General features: G+C 40.2%; 3 protein-coding genes across 6 annotated transcripts in view; 2 read left to right on the forward strand and 1 right to left on the reverse strand.

Annotated features, from left to right (window-relative positions):
* Positions 1–4: 4 nt before the first annotated feature.
* On the reverse strand, positions 5–754 carry LOC6725693 (replication protein A 14 kDa subunit). Its single transcript, XM_002106660.4, has 2 exons — positions 397–754; positions 5–325 (listed from the first exon to the last, which is right to left on the reverse strand). The coding sequence occupies exons 1-2, from the start codon at positions 631–633 to the stop codon at positions 224–226; spliced, it is 339 nt and encodes a 112-aa protein (XP_002106696.1). The 5' UTR covers positions 634–754; the 3' UTR covers positions 5–223.
* A 309-nt stretch (positions 755–1063) lies between these two features.
* LOC6725694 lies at positions 1064–5577 on the forward strand. The gene is made up of 2 exons (XM_016173758.3): positions 1064–3194; positions 3264–5577. The coding sequence occupies exons 1-2, from the start codon at positions 1902–1904 to the stop codon at positions 4119–4121; spliced, it is 2151 nt and encodes a 716-aa protein (XP_016038959.1). The 5' UTR covers positions 1064–1901; the 3' UTR covers positions 4122–5577.
* Positions 5578–8833: 3256 nt separating this feature from the next.
* LOC6725695 (tyrosine-protein phosphatase 10D) overlaps positions 8834–25912 on the forward strand; it is a 42167-nt gene continuing 25088 nt past the window's right edge. For all 4 annotated transcript variants that reach the window (XM_039297421.2, XM_039297422.2, XM_039297419.2 and 1 more), the window contains exon 1: positions 8834–9305. In XM_039297421.2, the coding sequence (XP_039153355.1) occupies positions 9192–9305 (114 nt within the window). In that variant the 5' untranslated portion in view covers positions 8834–9191. The remainder of the gene's footprint in view (positions 9306–25912) is intronic.

The following is a 25912-nucleotide window of genomic DNA, read 5'->3' on the forward strand; positions in this document are numbered from 1 at the left end:
GCGGTTAAGAATGTGTTGTTTATATTATTGATCTAATAAGAAAACAGGAATTATGAGAGTATTTTGTTGTACATACTGGTTGAAAACACCCGTAAATTGTACTCGTAAAATATGTAGATGCTTTATATTTAAAGTTTATGCCAGCTCTGGGTGTTCTCCAAGAAAATGAGAAAAATAACATTAGAGTACATAATATTAATTCTTAAATATAATTGTGGACATCCTAGCCGCTGCGATAGAAGGCCTTGACATTGTTAATCAGGTGGCTCAATCCATTATAGCCATCCTTATCGAAGTCGATGTTCTCGCCGCCAAACTCAATGACCTGCAAGTGAATAGTGGGCAAATGGTTTGTGATCATATATGTATATGACTGCATGGATTGAGTGCACCCACCTCTTTGGCCCTGAGGGTGTCCGCGCCATGGGGCACTCCAATGACTTCCACCCAGGCTCCTTCGGCGGCGCCCAGTTCTCCCGGCAGATTGATCTTCAGCTTGTGGTTGTCCGTGGAACTGGCCAACAAAGTGGATCCCGCGACGCTTTCAACGCGAACCATTATGCTCACGGTTTGGCCGGAAAACTGCTTCAGCATGCCGCCGTTGATAATCGAGCGTGGATCAAAGGCATCCATAATAACTTCTCAGTTAATTAACGTTCAACAAACAGCCTATTTCGGCAGAAAATGAAATGCTGTCAACGAGAAAGAGCGCCAATAGAGCTATCAAGTATGCTAATCGATAATATTATTGCATTACGTCTCATATCGATATTATTCGAATTTTGTTGCAAAAATATTTATGGACTTATTGAAACGTCAAAAGTTATTACTTTCCCACAGTAAGAATCTAATAACTTTTTGTATGTATAATAATAATAAAACCAATTGTGTTCTATTTAAACAGTGATTTGCTGTGTGTTATCTGGTTACTAAATATAATAATCCAAATGTTTAATGCAATACGAAATATAACTCTTTTTTATAACATCAATGTGTAATGCGATATTTAAAAAAAGTATACGGAGTTGCGATATAATCTGAAAATTTACTTCAACCCTAATAGATTACATGTATTACAACAATGTTATCGACAAGCAACAAGGTTCGAGGTTTTCTGATACTTCGTCCGGTGTGAACGTGCGAATTTTAGTACGACAACCAGTTACATCGATGTATCGATAGTTTTTAGACTGGCCAATGTTTATTGTTATAAAATAAATGTTAAAAATAAACAATTAATCACTTAGTATAAACAAAAACTAGTGCAAGCAGCAAGTGCGTTGTTAAAACGACCCCCGCCCTTCGAATTTTCTTATTGCGGGCATTAAAACGCAACAACAACAACGCCACCAGCAGCAGCAACAACAATAAGCAGGAGATTCAGATTCGCAACGCAATCAAAACGAAAAAAAAAACGAAAAATAAAAAACTACAAGGCGAAACGCATAAATAAATAGGGAAGCAAATAATAGTAATAATAAGACTAAAACCAAGTGGAAAAGTACGAAAGCGAAAAGAGAAAACATATGTACGTTGCGTGAGAGTGACGTGTGTGTGTGTGTGTCAGTGAGCGAAGGAGAGCTCGCGAGAGAGGGGAGGCGAGCAAAAACAAAAACAACATCACAGCATAAGCGAGACCTTGAAAACTTTAAAAGCAGCAAAAAAAACAACACAACAGCCAAAAATAAGAAACTAAAAGCTGCAAAAGTAATAAAAAATATATTTTAGCCGAAAAATTTCCATAATAACAATTCTAGAAGTGCGGAGCGTACACTCTGTTATGGAGAGTGACGATTTTCATTTACCGCAAGGCGCCAATTAAAGGGGAAAATCCATAAATCGAGGATTACAAGTGAAAAACAAGGAGGCAGTAACTCCAGAAAACGCCCGAAAAGTCCAAAATGGCAGCAGCAGAGACGGGCAACACGGGCTCCACAGGATCCGCTGGCTCGACAGGATCGGGATCGGGATCGGGATCGGGAAGTGGGAGCTCCTCAGATCCAGCGAACGGACGGGAGGCCCGTAATCTTGCCGAGAAACAGCGACGGGATAAGCTTAATGCCAGCATCCAGGAGCTGGCCACCATGGTACCACATGCAGCCGAATCCTCCCGTCGCCTGGACAAAACCGCCGTCCTCAGATTCGCCACCCATGGCCTGCGACTTCAGTATGTCTTTGGCAAATCCGCTTCCAGACGTCGCAAGAAACCCGGTCTCAAGGGAACGGGCATGTCTGCCTCACCTGTCGGAGATCTACCCAATCCCAGTCTGCATCTAACGGACACTCTAATGCAACTGCTGGACTGCTGTTTCCTCACCCTAACCTGCAGTGGCCAAATCGTTTTGGTATCCACCAGCGTGGAGCAGCTATTGGGCCACTGTCAGTCCGATTTGTATGGCCAGAATCTGCTGCAGATCACGCATCCCGACGATCAGGACCTGTTGAGGCAGCAGCTAATACCCAGGGATATAGAGACCCTGTTCTATCAGCATCAGCACCACCAGCAGCAGGGTCACAATCCCCAGCAGCACTCCACTTCCACGTCGGCCTCAGCCTCGGGCAGTGATCTGGAGGAGGAGGAAATGGAGACGGAGGAACACCGTCTGGGGCGGCAGCAGGGAGAGGCGGACGAAGACGAGGATCACCCGTACAACCGACGAACACCCAGCCCGCGGAGAATGGCCCATCTGGCGACCATTGATGAACGACTACGCATGGATCGCCGCTGCTTTACAGTCCGCTTGGCCAGGGCTTCCACGCGAGCGGAGGCCACGCGTCATTACGAGCGGGTGAAGATCGATGGCTGCTTTCGTCGCAGTGACTCCTCCTTGACCGGAGGTGCCGCTGCCAACTATCCCATTGTCTCCCAGCTGATACGACGCTCGAGAAACAATAATATGCTGGCTGCTGCTGCAGCGGTGGCAGCAGAAGCGGCGACGGTCCCGCCCCAGCACGATGCCATTGCCCAGGCGGCGCTGCACGGGATCAGCGGCAATGATATTGTCCTGGTGGCCATGGCCAGGGTGCTGCGAGAGGAACGGCCGCCTGAGGAGACGGAGGGTACTGTGGGCTTGACCATCTATAGGCAGCCAGAACCCTATCAGTTGGAGTACCATACGAGGCATCTAATCGACGGCAGCATCATCGACTGTGATCAAAGGATTGGTCTGGTGGCGGGATATATGAAGGATGAGGTGGGTATACTAACATCATCTCCCTGAACAGTTTATAATAACTAACCATGTATTCTCCACTCGAATCAGGTGCGCAACCTTAGTCCCTTCTGTTTCATGCACCTGGACGACGTTCGCTGGGTGATTGTGGCCCTTCGACAAATGTACGATTGCAACAGTGACTATGGCGAGAGCTGCTACCGTCTGCTGTCCCGCAACGGGCGCTTCATTTACCTGCACACCAAGGGCTTTCTGGAGGTCGACCGTGGCAGTAATAAGGTGCATTCCTTTCTGTGCGTCAACACGCTGCTCGATGAGGAGGCGGGCCGGCAAAAGGTGCAGGAGATGAAGGAGAAATTCTCGACAATCATCAAGGCGGAGATGCCCACGCAGAGCAGCAGTCCCGATTTGCCCGCCTCGCAGGCACCGCAGCAGCTGGAGCGGATTGTCCTCTATCTAATAGAGAACCTACAGAAGAGTGTGGATTCAGCAGAGACGGTTGGCGGCCAGGGCATGGAAAGCCTAATGGACGATGGCTACAGTTCGCCAGCAAATACGTTAACCCTCGAGGAGCTAGCTCCCTCGCCCACGCCCGCCTTGGCCTTGGTGCCGCCGGCTCCCTCATCGGTCAAGAGCTCCATCTCCAAGTCGGTGAGTGTGGTCAATGTGACGGCGGCCAGAAAGTTTCAGCAGGAGCATCAGAAGCAGCGTGAACGAGACCGTGAGCAGCTTAAGGAGCGCACCAACGCCACGCAGGGCGTGATCCGGCAACTGAGCAGCTGTCTCAGCGAGGCGGAAACGGCATCCTGTACCCTATCACCAGCCAGTAGCTTGAGTGCCGGCGAGGCACCGGACACGCCCGATCCGCACAGCAACACATCACCGCCACCGTCGCTCCACACACGACCCAGTGTCCTGCATCGAACCCTGACCAGCACGCTGCGATGACGGGCTGACGGAACCTGGTTTGCCTTCTAATTGGGTGTGGAAATGGACGTCATTGGTAGCTCACATGCCCACATACGACTTAGTATCGGTAATATCGGTAATCCTGGCCAATCGCAAAGTCAAAACCCAAAATGTATCAGGAAGACGAGCATTAATCAGATAATTTGAAAATGCAGCCAAAAAACTGAATGTGTTTTTGACAAAAAGAACGTGGGTTGAAGAACCTTTTGTTTTCGTATTCACATTTCCAAGCTTTGAGAAATCAAACAATTTTAAGTTTCAGTATACATATGTATAATGAGTTGGCTTACAAAAGCCATTAACAAATCAAGCAATTGTGTAATTTAATATGGGACTTTCCGCGATTTTTGCTTTCTACGTACTTTTCAACTTGTTCCAAACGCATTTTTCATTATACAGCAAACTGATTCATAAGGTTTCCGTATTATAAACGAAATTAACGCGGTTTCATTTGATTTTAAACATAAGCATATGGCTATGTGATGAATATGCAATATAAGCTCGCATTTATTTTGATATTATGACAGTAATAATGATCTGATCACGATAATCGGTTTTCCCAAAAACATAAGCGATACATTTTGGGTACATTTGGCCATAACTGTTTCTGTGTGTGATTTCGGTATAAAGAAGTAGTTTGATTACATGTTATATTGAATGGCGATCGGTGGGTGCTGCTAAATGCGTTCCATTATCAATAATCTTCGTTATGTAATTACGTTTAATTTGTAAATATGTATGAGTGGTGAGCGTGAGTGAGTGGTGTGTGTGTGTGAGCGTGTGAGCATGGGTGTGAATGAACATTAGATCAGTGCTCGGATTTGGTTTTAGTTGAAATTTAAGCCCCATTTCCCCGATTTCCCAGTTATCACCTTCCGCCCCAAAACACCAGTGTAAAAAGAGTACAAAAAAAAAAAAAGAAAATAGAAAAACAAACAAACAATTATATATTTATTTCGCCCTAAGTCTAGAACGTGCTAAACACAACTCATTAATAGTTAAACAAACGGATGTTGCAATCGATGGAAATTAAACGCTTGCTTTTTGATTTGCCGTCTCACTCGAAGAAAGAGAGAGGACTACATATGTACAGTCAAACTTTTCCAAGTCAAACTCTTCAGTTTTTGAATTGGAGATTTTATTAACTTGTCAGTGAACAATGTTTTTATTTTATGAAGAAGAGCATATTATTTTTATATATATATATATTTATATCACAAATCTCCTTCGATATCCCTTTGTAATCTATAAAAACACTTCCAGGCGCAGCTTTATTTTTCAACAGTTTTAGTTTTGGGAACATTACAAAGAATATAGAGAACGATATTAGAAACTAGGGAAGCCAAAATGTGTATTTTAAAATATGCTTACAGCTAACTTCCCCATACTCCATACTCCATACCCTTATAAACGTTGCAGTTTGTTAAAAATTTGTTCAAAATTAAAAAAAAAAAACCTAAAATCCAATCCGCTAAATACAATATAATCATTTAAATTGTTCTAAGTTACAAAATATGATTAAGTTGAAATTCCAAAGTGTGGTTGAGGTTCGTACTAGCGAAGTTTGGCTGTAGTTCAATACTCACAGAGAGGGAGCGAGACATCTTCCCATCTCGCTCCGACCTGTTATCAAAGCCTTTGCCATTGTCCTTGGCGTTGCGTTCTTATCACCGGCGTATCGGAGGGAATATATGATTTTTTTTTCGGGCAAGTGTTTTTAGTGGTAAATATGAGGCGGTGGGTGGTTTCGGGGGGTTGGGGCCACGGCGGTTGGTGATGGGCGTAGCGATGAGGGGGGGGTTTGGTTTAACACGTTTCGTTATTTTTGTTTTATAGCGAAATTCCTGTAGCTATAAATGTATGCATACATATATGCTATTAACTTTTCGTTTAGCTCAATTTTCTGTTTGTATTTTTAATTATAACTCGGTTTGTCTAGTGTGTAATTTAATTAAAAGTCCAATGCTAATTCCCCAGCGAATCGTTCAGTGTTTGTTCAAACGAGTTGTGCTCTTTAAACACTTTTGGCTTATCCTGTCATTTAATTTTTGTTTGTTTTCCTTGCGTTGTTATATGTCCAAATAAAAATTAAAGTTTGAATTGTTTTTTTTTTTTTTAGCAATTTAGTTTTAAGTGTAATGTCAAATGTCAAGAGGTATACTCTGTATAAGAATAATAATGTGTAATGTAATTTTTAGAACTTGCTAATCTCTAGCAATTAAAACATAGCCTGTAATTAACAATAATTAATTATAATAACCAGTAACAGTTCATGCAAATGAAACCTTAATAAATAATAAATTATATAAAAGAAAATTAAAGTGTTTTTATTTAATGAAGGAGTTGGAATACTACACTTTTCTATAGTGGGTACATAGGTTTCAATCGAAAAACTGATTTGAAATGCGCGCCCCCTTATTGCTGCCTTGCTCGCGCGCATTGTAGCCGAATAACGGTGATTCAATTCCCCTCTGAGGTGAGTTTGAACTATCGATTATAATCGATAGCATTCGGAGTTCGGAAACAAAGAACACCTCGAGTTCGATCAGATCGGTTTTGCGCGGAATAAACAACAAAATATGAAGTGTTTTGTTTGTTAACATTTCGTCGTACATGCTGTCTGGGTGCGCATATACAGCCTATCCCCTTGGCTCACTGGAGCTAAGAAGTCCAATTGGACTAACATTTTGTGTGAGTAATTGAGTAATAATAATTACGGAACTCTGACTTGTAATGGCCAAAAACCTACTGCCGCAATGCTTGGTTCACGTTAAAAAGAATCGAGTAAAAGAAATTTAATTGTATTTAACTATTTTATAGCCACGCAGCAAAGTAAGGGTTAATGCTGATTTTAAATAGTTGACAGTTACAAGCGACCATAGAAGCGGCAGAGGTTCCTATCGATACTATCGGTATGTCATCGATTATTTGTCCAGCTCTACAGGTGAAACGAGCGTCGACGATTCCGATTCCAATTCCGATTCGAATTTCGACTCCGGACTCGAATCCGAATTTGAATCAGATTCCAATTCAGTGTGGTGAAGAGCGAACGGGAGTGCGGACGGTACGGACGCGAAATCTATTTAGGCGGGCCGCAAAGCAAACGCTCGAAAAACGCAAAATTTGTCGATTGTCCGTTCCGCTTTTTTCTTGTGTCTGTGCTTTGCGTCGCGTGCCTGCGTGTACGTGTAAGTGTGCGTGCGCCTGTGTTTGTTTTTTGTTATTTTTTTATAACCAACGACAACAACAGAAGAGAAGTAAATGAAATACACAAATTAACGGTGTATATATTTAAATGTTTTAGTTTTTTTTGGTGGCGTGCCGAATGAGCAAAATTTGAGAAAAACGCAGTGGAAAACGTAAGAAATGCTGAAATAAAGCTTAAAGTAAAAGCAGAAATTGAGAGTTGTTTGTGTGTGTGTATGTGTGTGCAATAATAATAACAAAAAAGATTGGTCGAGGGGGGGCAGACACAGGCAGAGCGAGAGAGGTAGAAGCAACACCTACGCAGCTTTTTTATGTGTTATTTCGTTTTTTGGCATGCCGCTGCTTTCTCTCTTTCACACGCAGCCTCATTTGAATATTTTGTTGTTGTGCGGCAAATTTCTCCACTTCCTGTTTCTCTGACGGCATTCAATATTTTGGGGGATCTTTTTGGCTTGTTTCATAAAATCTCTATTTAATGCTCACAATAAGTTGCGAAAAATTTCCAGCCGCATTAAAAAAACTTGTCCCTCATTCAACAATAAATAGCAGGTGAAGAAATACGTTTTTAAAAACTTGTTTTGTTTTTGTGTTTTATGTGCCGAGATCATAAAGCTCTCTCTCTCTCTATATCTCTCTTCCTCTCTGTCTCTCTTGCTCTTCTCTCTCGACCAGAAGGAAAAAGATCAATCAAATCTGCTCTGCTCTTCTTCTGTCTTCTCCTCTCTTTGCAACAAAGTTGAAGGTCTTTTTTGCATGACAACGTTGCCAAGCGCAGAAGGCAACAACAACACAGTGCAACAAAAACAAACCATACACAGAACAAAATTAGAGTAGCTTAAAAGGAAACACTCCTAAATTAAATTAGTCCTACACCAGGATTACTGATTTATTACAAGTCTATTCAAAAGATACAAGGATTACAGCTTTAGTCCCCCAGAAGATATGATAATTGTCAAAACAATTTGATTTTTGTGCCGTGTATCGTTTCGATTTCGCAAAACTGGTTTTCAGACGTTTAGTTTTATTTGTTCTTCATATTTATTTGTTTTATTTGCTGGCTGCGATATTTTAAATATTTCAATGACGTCAGCGGAGGCTAAATTATTGATCAGCAGTATTTTTTTGCAACTGCACAAGACATTGCAATTAATTAGCACTTGCCTGCGAATTAGATTTAAATGGAATTAATGCATTGCTTAATCACACAGTTCCAGGAATGAAAACTTAAGAAGAACGGGTATTTCAATATTATACTTTACGGGTATATAAGCAAAATGTTTAGTTTTAGTTCCACTGTGCAGAAATATAGAAACAAGTCGCAGAAAAATATGTAAAAAAGGAACTGAAGCTTTTGGCGCAAGCGCAAAGTGTTGGATAAGAAGAAGAGGAAGCGGAGCAGGTAGAGAGCAGGACAGCGCCACTATCTAGCTATCTCCTTCTTGAGATCACTCTTTCAGTTATTTTTAATTCATACTCTCTTGCAGATCACGAAAAAAAAAAAAACAAACAAACAAAAATATGTTATAATCAATTCAAATTAAACCAACAAATTGCAAGCAATTGGATTCAGGATAAAAATATACAAAATTTCACCAAACTGACGGGAAAACTGTGAAAACAATGCATTTAATCAAAGTAAAGACTAAACTCGCGCTGAAAATGCCCGAATTCGAAAGAAACTAGCGAAAAGCCCAATTCAAAAATCGCACAATAAATTGCAAACTCCACAGCAACAACAACCGTAGGAACAAAAAATAAAAAAATAAAACAAAAAGCAGGCAACAAAAGAGAGCCAGGAGGAGAGGAAAACAACAACGAAAACAGCAAAACGACGGCCCCAAAATGTTGTACCAGCTAAGCAAAGCCACTACTAGAATCCGGCTCAAAAGGCAAAAAGCCGTTCCACAACATCGCTGGCTCTGGAGTTTAGCATTTCTGGCAGCATTTACACTAAAGGTAAGCGAGAGGGCCAACAAACATGGCCAAAACACACAGTAGCGGGTGGATTTATAGTTTTAGCTTGGAAAAAACGATTATTCCACATAACTTTTCATCTTACATCATTATTCGTACATATGTACATCAATACAAGAGAAATATGCAAAAATAGATAGAAGTTAAAAGTTATATGATAAACAACAATAACCTCAAAGTGTGCACAATTAACTTTCTAAATTCGAGGGCTATCGGAACGACAAGGTTCTGCCAACATTGTCCGAAGTTATTTAATTATTTATTTGTGACGCCCCCGCCCCCGCCCCGCATTTAACCACCCACATGGAAATCATCGTCTTCGTCACTTTTGTCTGTGGTCTTTTCCCATGTTAATTAAATTCAATTATTTCGCATCGTGTTTGCTTTTCGCCATTGTTTGTGCGAATGTATTTGTCTCACTGGACACAGTACTGAAAAACAAACAAATAAAGCAACAAACAAACTCCAACCCGATCAAAGACCTTGAGGAAACAACAAACAAAAGCACAATAACCGAACAAGATTTTGCATTTTGCATCTTAAGTCGTGTGCTGTGCAGATATGAAGTAGAATGCATTCAACAGAAGACAACGATGATACCCTGTACACTCAGAAGAATTAGGTATATCAAACTTAACAGGCAGTTCGATTTTCGTTTCAAGGAATTTGTCTAAATACTTTGCATGCCTGGCATTTTTAATTGATACTTGGAGCTGTGTATTGCATAATAAGTAATTGCATTGCCGATTCCTCGATGTGTGCAACCAGCTGAGTGATGCAATCGATAAGGCTAGCAATTTTCCTAATTCGGTTTTTCACTGTTGCACTTTTGCACGAATTTCAATTTTCATAAAGTTTATACTTTATGGGGAAATATCTGAGAATAGGGTTTTTCATAGGGCATCGAGTCGTATTTTTACGTACTATTAGCTTTTTACTCGTTACTGGTTACTATGGATAATTAATGTGGGCACGACTTGGCATGAATTCTGGACCCGCAATCAACCGGCTAGAATTCTGAATCGGTTTCATTTTACATTGACAAACTTTCATTCGTTGGCTTTTTTATTTGTTTAATTGCTTAGCAAAATTGTTGGCGCGTAACGACTACTATGTATGTGTGTAAACATTTATTTTATTTCTAGTACAACTATCCAATTGTTTCCCGGTAGATCCATTTCAATTGGGTTTTTTAAGTCATTTGAGTTGTCGGTTTGTTTTGTTTATTTTTTTTTTCTTTAACTGCACCGATAAATGGGCAGAAATATTTGCCATTTGGTCACATACAATCTCAACTTATTTCGTCGCTGGTGGCCATAAGTCACGTTTCAGTTTAATAGTAAACACGAGTACGTACATACATTCATTAATGCGAGTACACATCCATAAGATACTTTTCACTTATATTCTTTTCCGTTTAAAAAGGTACAGTGTTTAGCCGAATTGTGTTACCGATTATTATGCGATAATATTATAAAGCATTATTAAACAATTTGTTGATAGCCTTAAACAAATAAGCAATGGATACATATTTATGCACCGAAGTGCCCGATTAAATGGAGCGGAAAATGTGGCTTACAGAGAAAATTAAAAACAATTATCCCAGTAGGAATCTGGGGGGAACGGGAAAGTGTTGGGTAATTAAATGCCGGCCAGAATCCTCAGATGCACAAGGCAGATAGGACGACACTCCTCTCCCAAAAGAAACCCCGTGGAAGACCACACCCATTTCATGTCCAGGACACGTGTCAGCCGTAGCCGTAGAAACAAAAACATCAAGATGGGGCACATTTCTTCCAGAAAATAGCCGAGATTGGGGGAAAAAGGTGGCAAGAAGTCGGTCGGTGCAGGATGGCAATTAAATGCAACCCTGCATTGTCATGCAATTGACACCGAAAACACTTAGGTTTTTACCCCCTCGACTGGCGGAATGAAACCCCTTGGTTTTCTTTTACCAACCAAAGCATAAACCGAATTCTACTCGAAAATGTGCATAAATTAAGTAACAATTAAGCCAAGTCGAGCTGAGCTTATTAACCTTGCGATGGCATGACTAATTGATCTTGTTCGAACTTAGCAATACTGGAATGAGTTAGTTGGAAGTGCAGAATAAAGTGAAGGTTTCCTTAGAACTGAGAACCTGAAATCATATTCGATATCTCAGATCATTTCCACTTAACTCGCATAATCAACCAGAATTAGCAAAGATATTCGTTGTCGCCTTGGCACACTATCCCGGTGCGATTCGTCACTACGCGGACTGCCGTTCACACTGATATATGCCAGATCTACTTTTGCGCGAGTGTTAAAAATATCTTGCAACAATATTTTTTGAACGAGTTACCACTTCGCTTTCCACTCGCTTTCCCAGACATCAAACGCAGACTGAAAATAGAGCCTAATGCCGGAAATGCAACATCAAAATGTGAAATTAAGAGTGCAAAATCGAAAAGGAAAATGTGGTTTTTCGATGTGGGGGGAAACTGCTTCCATAACTGGATCCATTTCTCTGCCTGCAACATTATTTCAATGATCGATTAAGGCCCGGGGAATCGTTTGGCCAATCCTCCCTGCCTTCAAGAATAGTTTCTGATTGGAAAAACGAGCATTTTTCGGCATCGAGGAAATGTTTGGCCCATTCAGAGTGTTCCTCATTGTCCTGCCACAAAAGCATGAAAAGAACCGAAAACGAAATTGCTCTAACGGTGTTTGCTCCCGTGAGGCGTTTTTCGATTCACCCACTATTTATAAGGGTGACTTTTCCGCACAACTCTGGGCATATAGAACACCCATATATATATATATCTTTTAAGGTATTTACAACTGCGGCGATGAATGCAGTAGTAGATATATAACATACAAAAGTAACACACTTATTAAATATAATATTTTTTTATTTTAATATTTAAACTTCTTGTGAATCCTAGTTCGTTTTTAAACACTAAGTTTCATTACAATACTATTTAGTATTTCGAAAGATTACATTACGAAAGTTACATCTTTTGATACTATTTTTTTAAGTTAGTTCTACAACTGTGAACGCGTCTGTTGCCGAAATATGTGTGTGTGTGTGTGCGTTTACTATGCGAAGTCACTTAATATTTAGTTCACTGTACACATGATTCATAACCGGGGAGGTTTCTTCCAAATGAGGGGAGTTATTATATGAGGGCGAGGCCGGAAGGAGACTGCACTAGTTCCTGCCGCCACTTGAGCATTATGAAAGTCATAATTTTTGTATGCGAAAACTTTGTTACACGTTCTGTCTGCTTACTAATTACTTGTGTGTGTGTGTGTGTGGTTGTGTATTCTGCAGCAAAAGGTCGATAAAATGACTTGGCACAAATGGAGAGCTGAAATCTGGTGGCCAAAACTAGACCAGAATAGAATAACAACATATGGTCGGATTATGTGGTGTACCCAGTCTAATCCATTTCGTAATGCAAAACAGCATTCTTTACTGAAAATGTGTGCTAAACACTTGCAATTCTTATTTGATAAATTGTGAAAAAACTATTCAAACTTTCCCTACAACTTTAATTACTTATATTGATCCACTTTGCATGCTCCCTTTTTTTTTTAATAAATCCTGACTCCATTTGTGATTAGCTGAACTTGTATTAATTAAAATCGATGCACGTACATTCTGTGCTGCAATCGTAAATCCCGATCAGGAATTCGCAATTTCAAGTGAACAAAAGGAGAACAAGCAGGCGGGAAAATAATAATAATAAAAAAAAGAAAAAACTAATGAAAAAATGCAATGGAAAATGGGCTGGGAGGGGGGTTGGGGGCGGCACTGTTTTGCAGTTGCTGTTTGTTTAATTGAAATTTATTGACTGCCCGCTTGTAAATTGTTTCATCTGGAGCCGTCGAGCGGTGGGAAAAGAGAGGAGAAACAGATGCAGGATGGCCGAAGAAATCACACCCGGGTTTTCCCCATTTTCTGCGCCACTTTTCCCCATGCGTTGAACTTTTCACAAAGAAAATCTTGCGAAATAATCCATAAGATTCTTGCGTGCCCAGTAAAATTACTCCATATGGACGCATTATAGTAGCTCCATCGAATTTTCCGGGCTTGTCAATCTGTTTATTGGATAGTTCTTAGCCCGATGCCTGTCAGTTTGCCCAAACTGACAGGTTGTCTGTTTTATTCCATATTTTGACAGGCGAAATAAGGTGATTTTTAGGTGTGAATGAAGTAGGTCTAAATACTTGAGCACTGCAACTAAAACTTTGACATCAATTTAGGGTAGAATGTCTATATATATACATTCAAGAGGTAATTTCGAACAGCACTGAAAAAATATCTAATATTAAACTTATTAACAATCTCAATGCAGTAAACCACTTTCATGGGGTTATTATACTCGTACATATATCACCAATTCTTTTGCAACAATGAAGCAAGCCAACTGGAATCGAACGAATCCACCCAAAAATCGAAGCTGAACAGGAAGGGAATGGATGGCGAAGACAAATCGGAACGCATCAATGATTTGCCATTGCAGGAAATAGTGACCGATGTCATTGGCCTTGAAACTTTTCTAAATTCGACAACCCTCCTTCGATGGGGGAAAGAAGGGAAAACTCCCTCTTGGAAAACTGTTTGACCAGCACGATCGTAATTTAGTTGAGTTCGAAGGGTGTGAATTCATTTGTCGATTTAATTATTAGTTGCTGCTGTAGCTAGTGCACTTGAAAAAAAGTGGTAACATTAACATTATTAAATATTATATTGAAGCATCTTATTACGCGACTTGTGCATGTGAATAACATTTTATAGGCCAAGTTCTTTAGTTGCCAACTTTGCTTAATGTCAATCAATATAGCTTCCTTTTCTCTCAGTGCCGTTTTGTGAAACCCAATTCCCTGGCACTCCTGTTTTATTTTTCTGTGCCGCAGAAGCGGCGAATGCGTAGCGAGGGTGGATAGAAAAAATGTCCACCCCCCGAAGAAAATTATCGAGTGCGTGCGTACAATTCACTGACCTTGGGATATATGCACTCGTATTTGGAAATCGGAATGCGGAAACCTCAAACTCAATCGAATCGGGGTTGCAAGTTAATCCACTCCACATGGTCCACCAATTCAATTAGTCGATGCGAGCAGAATCAAAGATAAAAGCAAGACGGTTATTTGCCATCGATAAACGAATAATGAAAGAATGTCTTTTACTTCAACATGAAAGTGATATCGTATAAGGGGCGAGAAAGTAACTGATATCGTTGAAGATATTTTCCCTTTTTCCTAATCAAATCTCTTCAAATTGACACCAATCTAAACCCGATTTCGTAGTGTCATAGAACTTTAAACTTCTTCAAACGAAGTTAAATTGGACATAACAAGGATGACAGAGTTCCTGCACATTGCATATTCATCGCTTGCAACCCAATCACCCGCCAGACTGGGCTATGGACTCCATAATTGAGGTGCTTTATGCTCCAGGAAAAAAAAAATGTGCAGGAATATTCAGAGGATGTGCTCCTCCAGGGCTTGGAGTCTCTGAACGAGCATGTAACTAGACGCTAAATAACGTTTAGCATGGAAATGGCAACATTTCGCACAGTTGGCTTCGGCTTCACCTGTGGCCAAAACCACCACCACCACCATCTGCAACTGCATCTCCGTTTCCACACATTTCCTCAAGCCTTCCAACTTCACTCGTGACTTAAACTGTTTGCATAAACATTTCCATTCTTTCTGCCATCCACATACGGCGTTCGCAACTCCCAACTCAGCCAAATCCCACCGTGCACCATCATCCAGCATTAGGACTACGTGCTAAAGTGCACTGAGGAGTCAACAGCGTCTTCCCTGCAAATTCAATTTACCGCAAGTTTACCAAACACTGCAAAAATTATCTCAAACTTTGTTCGAAGTTATTTTAGTTAGTTGGGTTCTTTGAAAAAAAGTCAAAAAAAGTCTCACAACAAATAACTACAAGTTTGGTCCACCCGGGGGCGCCACAAATGTTGTTCTGATTTTGTAATGTTTAATATATTCAATTGGTTAATGCTTTCAACTCTTATTTAAATATTATATTAAAAAAAATTAAAAAAAAATCCAATTCCGATTTTTTCTTATTAGTGAAGATAAAGTTTTTTATAACAAAGTTCATAATTATTTTAAATGTTCTTTATTTTCTCAGTGCCCACGCTGTTGACAGTTATGCCAGGTTGTGGTGGGTGGTTGTGTGGCACGTGGAAATTGGAGGTGCATCCTTAAGCCGTTTCTTAAACGTAGCAATCAGCTTACATGGCCATAATTCGCATAGGGTTTCAAGTCAACTGTGAATATATGATATCGTGTGCGCCAGCGACATTTTGATCGTCCTTTGCAGTTTGTGCGAGTTATCAGCACATTAAACGGTTCACGAATTCAATGACCATTGGCAATTTTCGGTGATAAAGTTCATTAAATGGCCTTTTCGACACGTGTGTGTGTGTGTGTGTGAGTCGCGCTTTATTAGCACAGTATTTTATTGCCATTTTTATGGAATTTCACATACAAAAAGAAAAGACATTAAGAATGCTGAGACCTTTTTAAGTTTTAAAGAAAAAAGTATATATTATTTTTGAAGTATAATAAAAGTTGAATGATTTACCATCCACCTCCAAAGGGAAAAACCCAGCACAAAGAAGGGAAATCAAAGCAGATTTTTTTCTCTCCCTCTGTGGAATGCATTTTTAACACTTTTTTGGGACGCATCTCGCGCCACTTTTCCCAAGGGTGGAATAAAAAAATGAAAGGGGGAATCCCCTGCCTCCAGATACGATGAAAATCGTGGGGTGTGAGTGGGCAACGCGGGGTAGTTCGATCTGACTGCCTTTATTATTTATCGATTGGCATTCGATTGGCCATTCTGCCTGTTAACAGTTCAGCTGGCGAACAATGGACGACAGACAGACATCAATTGATTATTTTGGAAAAGCACCTCAGGCTCAAAAACATCGTCTTTTTTCAATTTATTCGGTAAATACGTTCAGTAGCGTAGAATAAAGTAAGGAAATGTGACTACTTGGCATGAAATTTGAAATTTGTAAAGCCTTAAGTTAAACAAAATAAAATCTAAAGCCAAATAAGCTGAAAAAGCCGAGACGAAACCAAAAGAAAGCAAACAAACAAACATATCAAACGTCCCTCAACATCTGTTGAAAAATGATTGAAGAATGGAAAAGGCCAACATATGTGGCAAGCTAACCAACCAGCCATCTATTTTTTGACATCTTTCTGGTATTATGTCACTAGGTGGGCAACGTGTCGGGCTGGCTTATGCTAATTTATTGCCGCACCAGAAGCTCCGGGACTCAGGTTGTACCGATGCTTCCTACGCCTGGTGCCAACTGTAGCCACCACCCGCGGACAATTGAGATATTTGTGTGCTCTAGTTATTTTCTATTTTTTTTTTTATTTATCCATTCATCCATTTCGACTAGGGGTTCTCGGAGGTTTTCAGGGGGGTTAAATCGCAGGGCAACAACAAATGACATTAACAACGCTTAGAGCAATTACACAGAGACAGACGACGTATGATGGGCAGGGTGGGTGAAGAAGGGTGCCTCTGGGCAGGGGATCGGATTATTTATAATGAGGCAATAACAATTTGTGCTGCAGTTGGTCATGACATTCGATTAAGCTGTCGGATGGCTTGGCTTTTGTCTCTCTGCCTTCTCACATAAGCAAAAGTTAAGCTGCTGGTTGCCGCCTTTGAATGTTGTATAACTAATTTGCGCTGTTTCCACACTATCATCTTCTGTAATCCGTGAAGTTCTTACGAATTCCTTGCCAGCGATTGAAAGTTATTCAATAATCTTCAATAATTTATGATGCAATTGGATTAGAATGTGTATTTAAATTCCGTTTCTCGCTCTTATCATTTCAGGTTCGTAACTCACGAATTTAACTGTAAAACGTCTATGGTTGCCCGATGAGAAGAAAATGCAACTCTGTGAACTCTCACCACTGAAAGAAAAGGGGGGAAATGCGGAAATTCAGAGGTTTAGGTCTAATGCCACTTGAAAGCACTCAAGTTGTCGCAGTAATGCTCCTAGGAGCAGCTACAACTATATATGCATATGCATTTATATACCATACATACATATGTACATGCATACGTACATATACATATAGTAAAATTGCAAAGAGTGGGCGAAATCCAACTCATTGTTGCTCACATAATTCAGTTTTATTGTCAAAAAGTGACAAAGACAAAGTTAAGACAAGTCGCAAGCAATTGTTATATTTCCAATATATGTAAACTGCATCTTTAAAGATTTAAAGGCTTTAAAGACTTATCGTAGATTTTGAATAATTTTATATTATTTATTACAAAGGGTTCTTGAAAAGCATTATTGTCAGCCCGAAATTTATTCATGCACTTGGCCCCTGCATAAACTTACTTGCTGCATTTAAATGCATTTAGAAACGCTTAGCTGGCACTGAAAACAGGCAGATGGAGACGGAAAGATGTGGGATATGGAAAGATATGTATGTGCATGGGGATTGGTGGGTCAGGGGGTTTAGTGGGGGGGGGCTCCACAAAAGGTCGGCCTTAACCCCTGACAGCCCCCTTAAAGAATAGAGGCGAGCTGTGGAGCCCGCTAAGCTAAGACAAAGCTTTCTGGTTTATCTGTCTGCACCAGGCAAGTGCGACTTCTCTTTCGCACTCCTTTGTTTCTGTCTCTTTTCGCCAACGCACACACACACACAAACACAGATCAGTGTGTGAGTGCGGCTCTATGCGGTTTATTTATGCCGTCTGCCTGATTTCCGCTTTTTAAATGCTTCTGCCCTCTGTTGCAGCTTCTGCTGGTTTGCTGCTTGGGCGAATACACTGGAAAAAACCGAAGTGAAATTCAAATGATCACTTGCACGAATAATACCAGTCCTACTTAGAACACTTCTGCAATCTATGTAGATTATTAATTAACTTGATCATAAGTTTATATGTACATATGTATATAGTAAAATTGTTGTTTATATTATATATGTTGTTATATTAGGTTGGTACTGCCTTTAACTTTTCTCAGTGTATGCTACATTGACTCTGTCCTTCAAATCACACAACAACAAATTTATTTCCATTCTGTTCTTTTCTATGCGTTCGCAGTTAATTTTCGCTTTTTGTTTCATTCCGTCTGTCTCACTCCCAGCCTCTCTCTCCATCTCTTTCTGGCGGAGGTGCTAAGTGGAACACCAATTGGCCCTGACAAAGGCATTGCAATTAGAGAGGGGAGCAAGCGAGAGGGTAGACGGGCCTGAGTGAGATGGATAGAGATTGAACTGTGGGTGCATAGAAAAGTTAATGGAGAAAGGATTTCTTGTAATAGATCCGTTCCTAATGAACAGCTCCGTTTCCTCAATTTGAGAAAGTAAGAGAACTCGAGAAAGTGAGGAGAAATTAATTATAAAAGGGTGAAAAAGTTCTCTTCATCAAGGAGACGTTGTCAAAGGATTGAGAATTAATGTAGAGGTAGAAATGGAAGAAAAGTTTAAACAATGTACAATCGTTTGATTTATGGGCTTGCATACATTTTAAGTTTTTTAAACTTTCTTTGAACTGAGATCTTTCAGTTTGCCAGTGTTTCGTTTTCAACGTTCCTACAAAATTGTAGTTCGATCAAGAAACTCTCTCATTAAATATACACTAATTATCTACCTAATACGATAATTTCCGTGTTCAATTCAACCCCGACCACATGGTAACCTAATCAAACAGCAATTTAAAGCATTTCCCCATCGCCACCATCCAAAGTAAACAAATCAAACGGGGTGCAGATAATAAATGGGTGACGTACGGTGACGAGTTGCATGCAACCCCAGAGAAGAGTTAGATGCACTGACCGCAAACTGAAATGGAATTCCCTTGTCCAATGTGTCCGAAAGCCGAAAGGTCAACGCCAATAAAAGGTTTTGTGGATGGATGGATGGATTGACTGTATGCAAATGAGACTAATTAGATGACAGGACACGCACACATGATTAAAACGAAATATTTCGGTTTTGTCGGGGTCACCACATTGGCTGTTCTTCGTGTTTTATTTAACCCCGTCCATCCAGCAGACAAATAGAGTTAAAAGCCGAAATTTGAAGCGGTTACACATAATTGTCAACAAATTTGAGCATGAAAAACCTCAACCCCCCCACAGAAACCTCAAACATTTTCAAGTGTACACCCTGCTGAGCATTGAAATACTTTTAAGCCAACGCTAAAAGGAAAATGATTAATTGCATTTGCTTCACGGCTGAGGAAAAATGGAAAAACGCCAAGAACAAGAGAATTTTCCAGCTTCTTAAGTAATTCCCTTCCAGCCACTGCCAACACTTTTCGAGGGTTGATGAACTCAAAAAAATCTTAGCTTTTTGATTCGATTTTAAGTGTATATTCGTTTTTGATAATATATATCTGCAGTCGAATACTTGAGGCATTAGAACGAGTATTCCGTGGCAAGAAAAGTCTTCAAAGCAGTACTTTATTTCCGAAGGGCTTTTCATTTTGCGTAGGCGTGTTCCTCTGTGCGACTTTTACTTTGCCGCCTGATAAATTAAATTGAATTCCCCGCCTTTGCCGGGCTGTGGCGATGTGATGAAATCCGTTTAAACGCAACTTTATATAGACACCCCGTCCCCCAAAACTGGATACCATCCCCCTTATAAGTCTGCCACCCCGCCAAGCTGTCGCATCAGATGATGATGATGATGACGATGATGGTGGGAGCAATGAGCATTTGTTGTCGCTATGGCGATGGGAAGTGCTTTTGACCAGCTTACCAACCCCCGAACTCCGCAGGAAAAATTGTCTAATTTCTGAAGGATTTTGGTGCAAAGGGGGAATAACTCTGGACTCGGTACTCCTCAGAACTCTACCCCACTTTATCCCTTCATTTCCGTTGATCAGGAGGGGGTGTGGAGTGGGGAAATAGTTGCTCTAGGCTTAAGCTTCTCCTGTTTGTTGTTGCTATTGTGGTTGGTTTGCTTGGAGTCGCAGGTTTATTTCATTTGAAGAAGGTTATAAAAATTGCCAGCTAGAACTCTGAATGCTTGGGGGGCCAGTAAAAGATAAGGGACAAATGCATGGAATAATTAATGGTAAATGATTTTTCGATGGATATACATTTGATGAAGATGGATGCTCTTTCATGCCACTTTGCCCATTGAGTTTTAATTACTTAAGGTTAGGAGTACGCTTTGTGATCAGGAATATGATTGATATTAGTTGGCTATGTTATGAGTTGAATTCGGTGTTGTAAACATTAGTTAACGTTTTAAAATCAGTAATATTGCACCAAGAGAGAGAGAGAGAGCATCGGTGTGGGACCTACTGAAATGACAGGAAAGAAAGTCCGTGTTTAAATCACCTTTTCCCCATTTCGCCTGTCTGCCTTCTTCCACCCTCCTTTAACCCCCTTTTTTAAGTCAGCTCGTTGATTTTATCGTCTGCTTTGACAGCTGTCACGCCGTCATTGTTGAATGCCATTGGTGTTGCCGTCGAGCATTGTTGTTGAAATTGCGTTGTCGCTGTTGTTGAGTGTTGTTATCATTGCATTCCCCCATGTGATTCGCAGTGATTGATAGTCGGCAAAGATTTTTGCGAAAAGGAAATGAGTTTGCGACATCTGGGGAAAGGTGTTGACTGAAATTTGTATTCTGGTTCTTATTTGATTCGTGGATAAGCGTTATAAAGTGGATAATTAGTGAAATGGCTAAACATTTGCGTGAAAATCATGGCGGATCCACTAGTAAGATTTGAATAAGTGTACAGTTTGGATTTAGGTACTAGTGTCTCTCAGTTCGGAAGTTGTGATGCTTGTATCAAATTCACTTTTATTAATAAGTGGAGAAAGCTTTTGCGAATTGTGCCCGCAACAAAAGATCACAATTTCATTTCCGTGCTAGTCGCTTCCTAGCAATTTCCTGACGCCAGGTGTCGCATTTGTGCATTAATGCTCACCTCATCCATTGTGCTCCGGTAAATTGCATCTGTCTCACTTTTGGTGGCTGTCCCTGTCAACATTTCCGCCACAGACGACGAATGGAAAAGTGTCGAGGAAAAGTGGAGAAGGTGTATGTGTATGATGGGGTCGGGTTGAAGGGCTGAAGTAGCTAAAAGGGAATTGTTTTGCTCTCGTTGTGCATTGTGTGATAGCTGGAAAGGTGGAGATTGCAAGGGAGCAAAGCAAAGGTGTATAGAACACACACACACACACACACGTATTGATCGTTGCGGACCCAATGCGGGCAAATAAACTGAACTATGCATGAACCCAAATCAAATTACCTGTCTGGGTCCACGTCGGACTTCATTAAGCGGTGGAAATCACCTCTTTGGTTCCTGTCAAACCCCTATTTGCCTCCTTTCACCCGGTGTCACAGCTAATTTTCCATGCAATTACATGCAGTTTACTGTGAAGTACTGCCAGTGGTCTCCTCGACTACGTTTTTCACATCCCTCCGCCTTCGCCTTCGCCATCCACTTTCACTCGTCGTCCTGTTGTTGTCCTGTTTGGCCTTTGGGGCATATCCCTTCTGCCGTTTGGTCTTTTAATTGCATCAGCAACGCTTGATTTAACTTGTTCCAAAGCGAGTCATTTGCCAAATGGAAAAAGTCATTTTGTAGCCACACAAGAGGGACTATTTTTGACAGCTCCAATAAAAGCATGTTAAAATAAAGACAAAGCCGAATTGGAATACATAGAAGAACTGCTATCAATTTCATAGTTGGATAAAAAATGATGAGCAACAATTCTATTCATTTATTAATAAATTGTTTTCAAAATAAAGAAGAATAGAAAACTCCACACAAAAAGCATTTGTAAGCCAAATAAAGAGAGGAGAAATATTTGGAAAAATCTGTATAGACCAAAAAAGTGGCCATCAAAGGTGGTCGGAATTAATCAATGAATTTTTGTGGGAATTAACAAGTGGGTCAGATGAAATGCCCATGGAAAACGCACCGAGATACGAACAAACACATGTAAGTAAATACGGAAGGCAAACGGAAGTGGGGAAAAAACAACAGAAGCTTGCCGAAAAAATAAGACTTTTGTGAATGATGGCTGCTGTATCGCTGTCTCTGTCTGTCGCACCATCTCTTTCGCACTCTTTTTCCCTCTGTTCATTCATGGAAATTCAAATTTTCGCCGCTGTTTTCGCATTTATCTAACGGCATTTACTGCGCAACAATCGTGCCCTCTCCCTCCTTTGGCCATTCGCCCTCTCTCTCGCTTCCGGCATCGGGCCCTCTCTTTCGCTCTAACGCTTTTGGCGCTGTACCACATGGCGTATACGTATACGAAAGTTTTGCCGGCAACTCCTCACAGGAGCAAACTGTCTGTGTGTGTGTGTGTGTCGGCTTGTCTGTGTGTGTATCTGCCGAAATATATTGATTTTCTCTATTCCCTTTTATTAAGCATTTTCTGTTCACTGTGGCTTTTGTTGTCTGCATTTGTTGTTGTTCTCTTTTCTACCCGCAGACGAGACTTTCCATTTTTGTTGTTGTAACTTTTGCAGCAAAAAAAAAATAAAGGAAATCACAACAAAAAGTTTGCCGGTTCCGGGTGAAGAATACATATAGTTGTAATGCTCATTTAATATTTCCCCCCTTGTATTTTTTTATTTTGTTGCCTGACAACCCTGGCACAGTGTTGTAATTTGATTTGTAAAGTTGTTTACATACATACTACATTAATTTATTTTCTAATTTAGAAAATGCTTAAATTAGATTAAAAAATACACGAAAATATACTATGCTATTTATAATATAAATATAATATAATTTTCGGATATTTCAAAATGGTATAAATAAACTTCGAAATATCGTGGATTGATCCCACTGTACAATAAGCACTACATTTGCTTTCTCAGCTTTATTTTTGTTGTACTTTTTTCTGTCGGCTCTTTTTTTTGTGCAGCTTCCGCTTTCACATAGTTGGGCTTCCATCTGCCACTCCCACGCCCTGAGCCGCCCACTTTAGACCCTCCCATTTGAAAGAAACATTTTGTAGGAGAAAACAAATTGAATTTGTCTGCCCGGTATTCCAAGATTTTGCCGGCAACCAAAGAGAATCCCTCTTTTTTAGGAATTCCCTTCGGAGAAAGTGCGAAAAAGGGCCAGCAAGTACAGTAACTAATTTTGAATATTATTTTTATAGAGAAATTTATAGGAATTATGTATGGGAATCTTTGGAAACATATCGTATATCTGTATGGAAACTTAACACCTCAATATTTAAAATATTGTACAAAAAATCTTTAAAGTTAAGCAGTTTTTACTTTATGATATTTAAACAAAAATGGTCTATTTTATATGGTCCTACTTAGCGAGTGCTCACTGTAACCCTTAGCTTCACTTTCAGGCGGCTCTTTGTAACCGTAAACAAAGCGCCAGGGGAAAAGGTTTCCGGGAAAAGTGGAAAAAGGAGCGGATCCTGAAATGGCTACAGGACGAACACATTTGTAAACACTCCCACACAAACACATACATACATATGCACACACTGATGATGATACATACATACATATGCACATACATACAAACATCACCCACACACTCGTAGCAATTTATATACTATGTGCAGACACACACTTTGTGGCTGAAAATTGTTTGCACAAATCTTTTGGCAAGCAGTAGAAGGATTTTTTGTGTGAAATGAAACGCTGATGATGAACAAACCAAACTTCTGTGTGTCTCCTCTTCATGTCTAATAGTATTAAAGTCGGGAATATTCATATTCATTCCGTTCAGCCAGTGAAAGTTTTCCTTCCGCTCAGATTTCCCTTTGAATTTTGCATAGATTTTTTAAACAAACGTTGAATGGAAGGATAGGACAGGGCAGGACGTAGGACGCAGGACGCAGGACTTCTTCTGTCTGCATTTAATTGAATTTAATTCCCTGATTGTGTGTATGGCTTTCTTGGGCTGTGTATTTTTTTTTTTTGGGGTATCACAGCATCTAATTGGATTATTTAGAGATTCAGCATAGAAGTCCAAGAAAGACCTGAAGTGTGTGTTGTAAATTAAATAAAGGTCCTTGCAAGTCCTTACATACATATGACTTCGAAGTGAGCTCGGTATAGAGTTACTTGGCTTTTTCCACATTTATGCTGCCTACTTTTATGGGCTTCCATTTTTGGTTGTCTCCTGTTTCAATTGCTAAGTAATAATCAATTTGTCATAACAATTGTATGAAGTTTTTTCCCTTCGAGATTTCTTGTTTTCACATTTTATGGTCTTTAATCAAGCATTAGAGTTTGCACTTTTCATTCGGTATCCTTTTACAATCCGGCCAACCTATTAATCATTCCATCAATCAATCAATTCATTAAATTCTCGGACTTTCTCCCCTTCCCATTGTGCAACCCTTTTTTATGGCCAAACTTTCTTTTTTTTTGCCATCATCTGGCTTTTTATTTTTTTGACGTCTTATGCGATTTTGATGGCCATAAAATGTCATGGGATAAGGCGTCATAAAAATAAGATGGGGAAAAAAGGGAAAACGAGAAAAGGGGAGTTCTTTTTGAGGCTTGGGGGAAATGGGATTTCTTTTCGATTTTTCGCAGTAAATTAGGCAAATTAAAATGGCAAATTTCCTTTGAAAAAAAAATGCAAATTTATGTGCAGCACACGCCCATTTCTCCATTTCTCGCTCAAGGATGTGATCAAGAAATTTTTGCAGCGAGAAAGCTGAAAGCCGAGAAAGGATAAAAAACGGGCAAAAACAAAAAGGAAACTGAGTGCAGAGATGCAGAAAAAGGAGTTGGGGATTCTGTTGGGGTAAGCAAAACAATGGGCGGCACATGGCAAGGAATAAAAGCGGAAATGCGAGTGGAAATGGGGAAAAGAAGACGTTGATTTGTGGCGCTGGATCCGCCATAATGTCCTTGAAAGGATGTGAGTATATTTGTCTGTGTGTATGTATATGGCTATGTATACAGGTGGCCCATAGCCAAAAGCCATTTTCCGCATTTTCCAACACTCGCCCCACCATCATTTCGACGCCTCCGACACCGCATTCCCTATTATTCCAGGTCCTATTCCTTTGGCCCTCCATTTCCCATTTCCCTATTAACCGGGAATTGTTTGCACAAATATTTCCACCGCTTGCGGCCTCAAAGGAAAACAAAACAAAAGCTTACAGTCCACACGGCATCCACAAAAGGAAAAGTATAGCGATTTTCATCTAGGATTACTCTAGGATTTGTTGGCAAATATTTTACGGGCGCTCAAGAAGAACCTTTTCGATAACGGGATTGAAATGTGCAGACTTATAGTTATTTCTGTTTTAATCAGTTTTTATCGAAAATAGTAATCGAAGTGATTTGAAATCACTAGCAAATTATGCTTTTCTTGGCATAGTTTTGGAATGGTTTTGCACTTGAAATCCAAAGTATTTATGTGTTTTGTTCTGTTCAAATTCCGCATTCTACCTATTTTGGCAATTAGAAAATTTAAATTGCCCGAGAAAAGAAGGCAAACTCTGTAGTTGCTCTCCCAAACTCTGCGTACATCTGTCTGGCTTTTAATATTCTGCTGCTGTTTCTTCATTTCGGAGTTTGGCAAATGCAAATTGCCGCACAGCTGCCGTAAG

The sequence above is a fragment of the Drosophila simulans genome, chromosome X, assembly GCF_016746395.2.
Source record: "Drosophila simulans strain w501 chromosome X, Prin_Dsim_3.1, whole genome shotgun sequence".
Taxonomy (NCBI): domain Eukaryota; kingdom Metazoa; phylum Arthropoda; class Insecta; order Diptera; family Drosophilidae; genus Drosophila; species Drosophila simulans.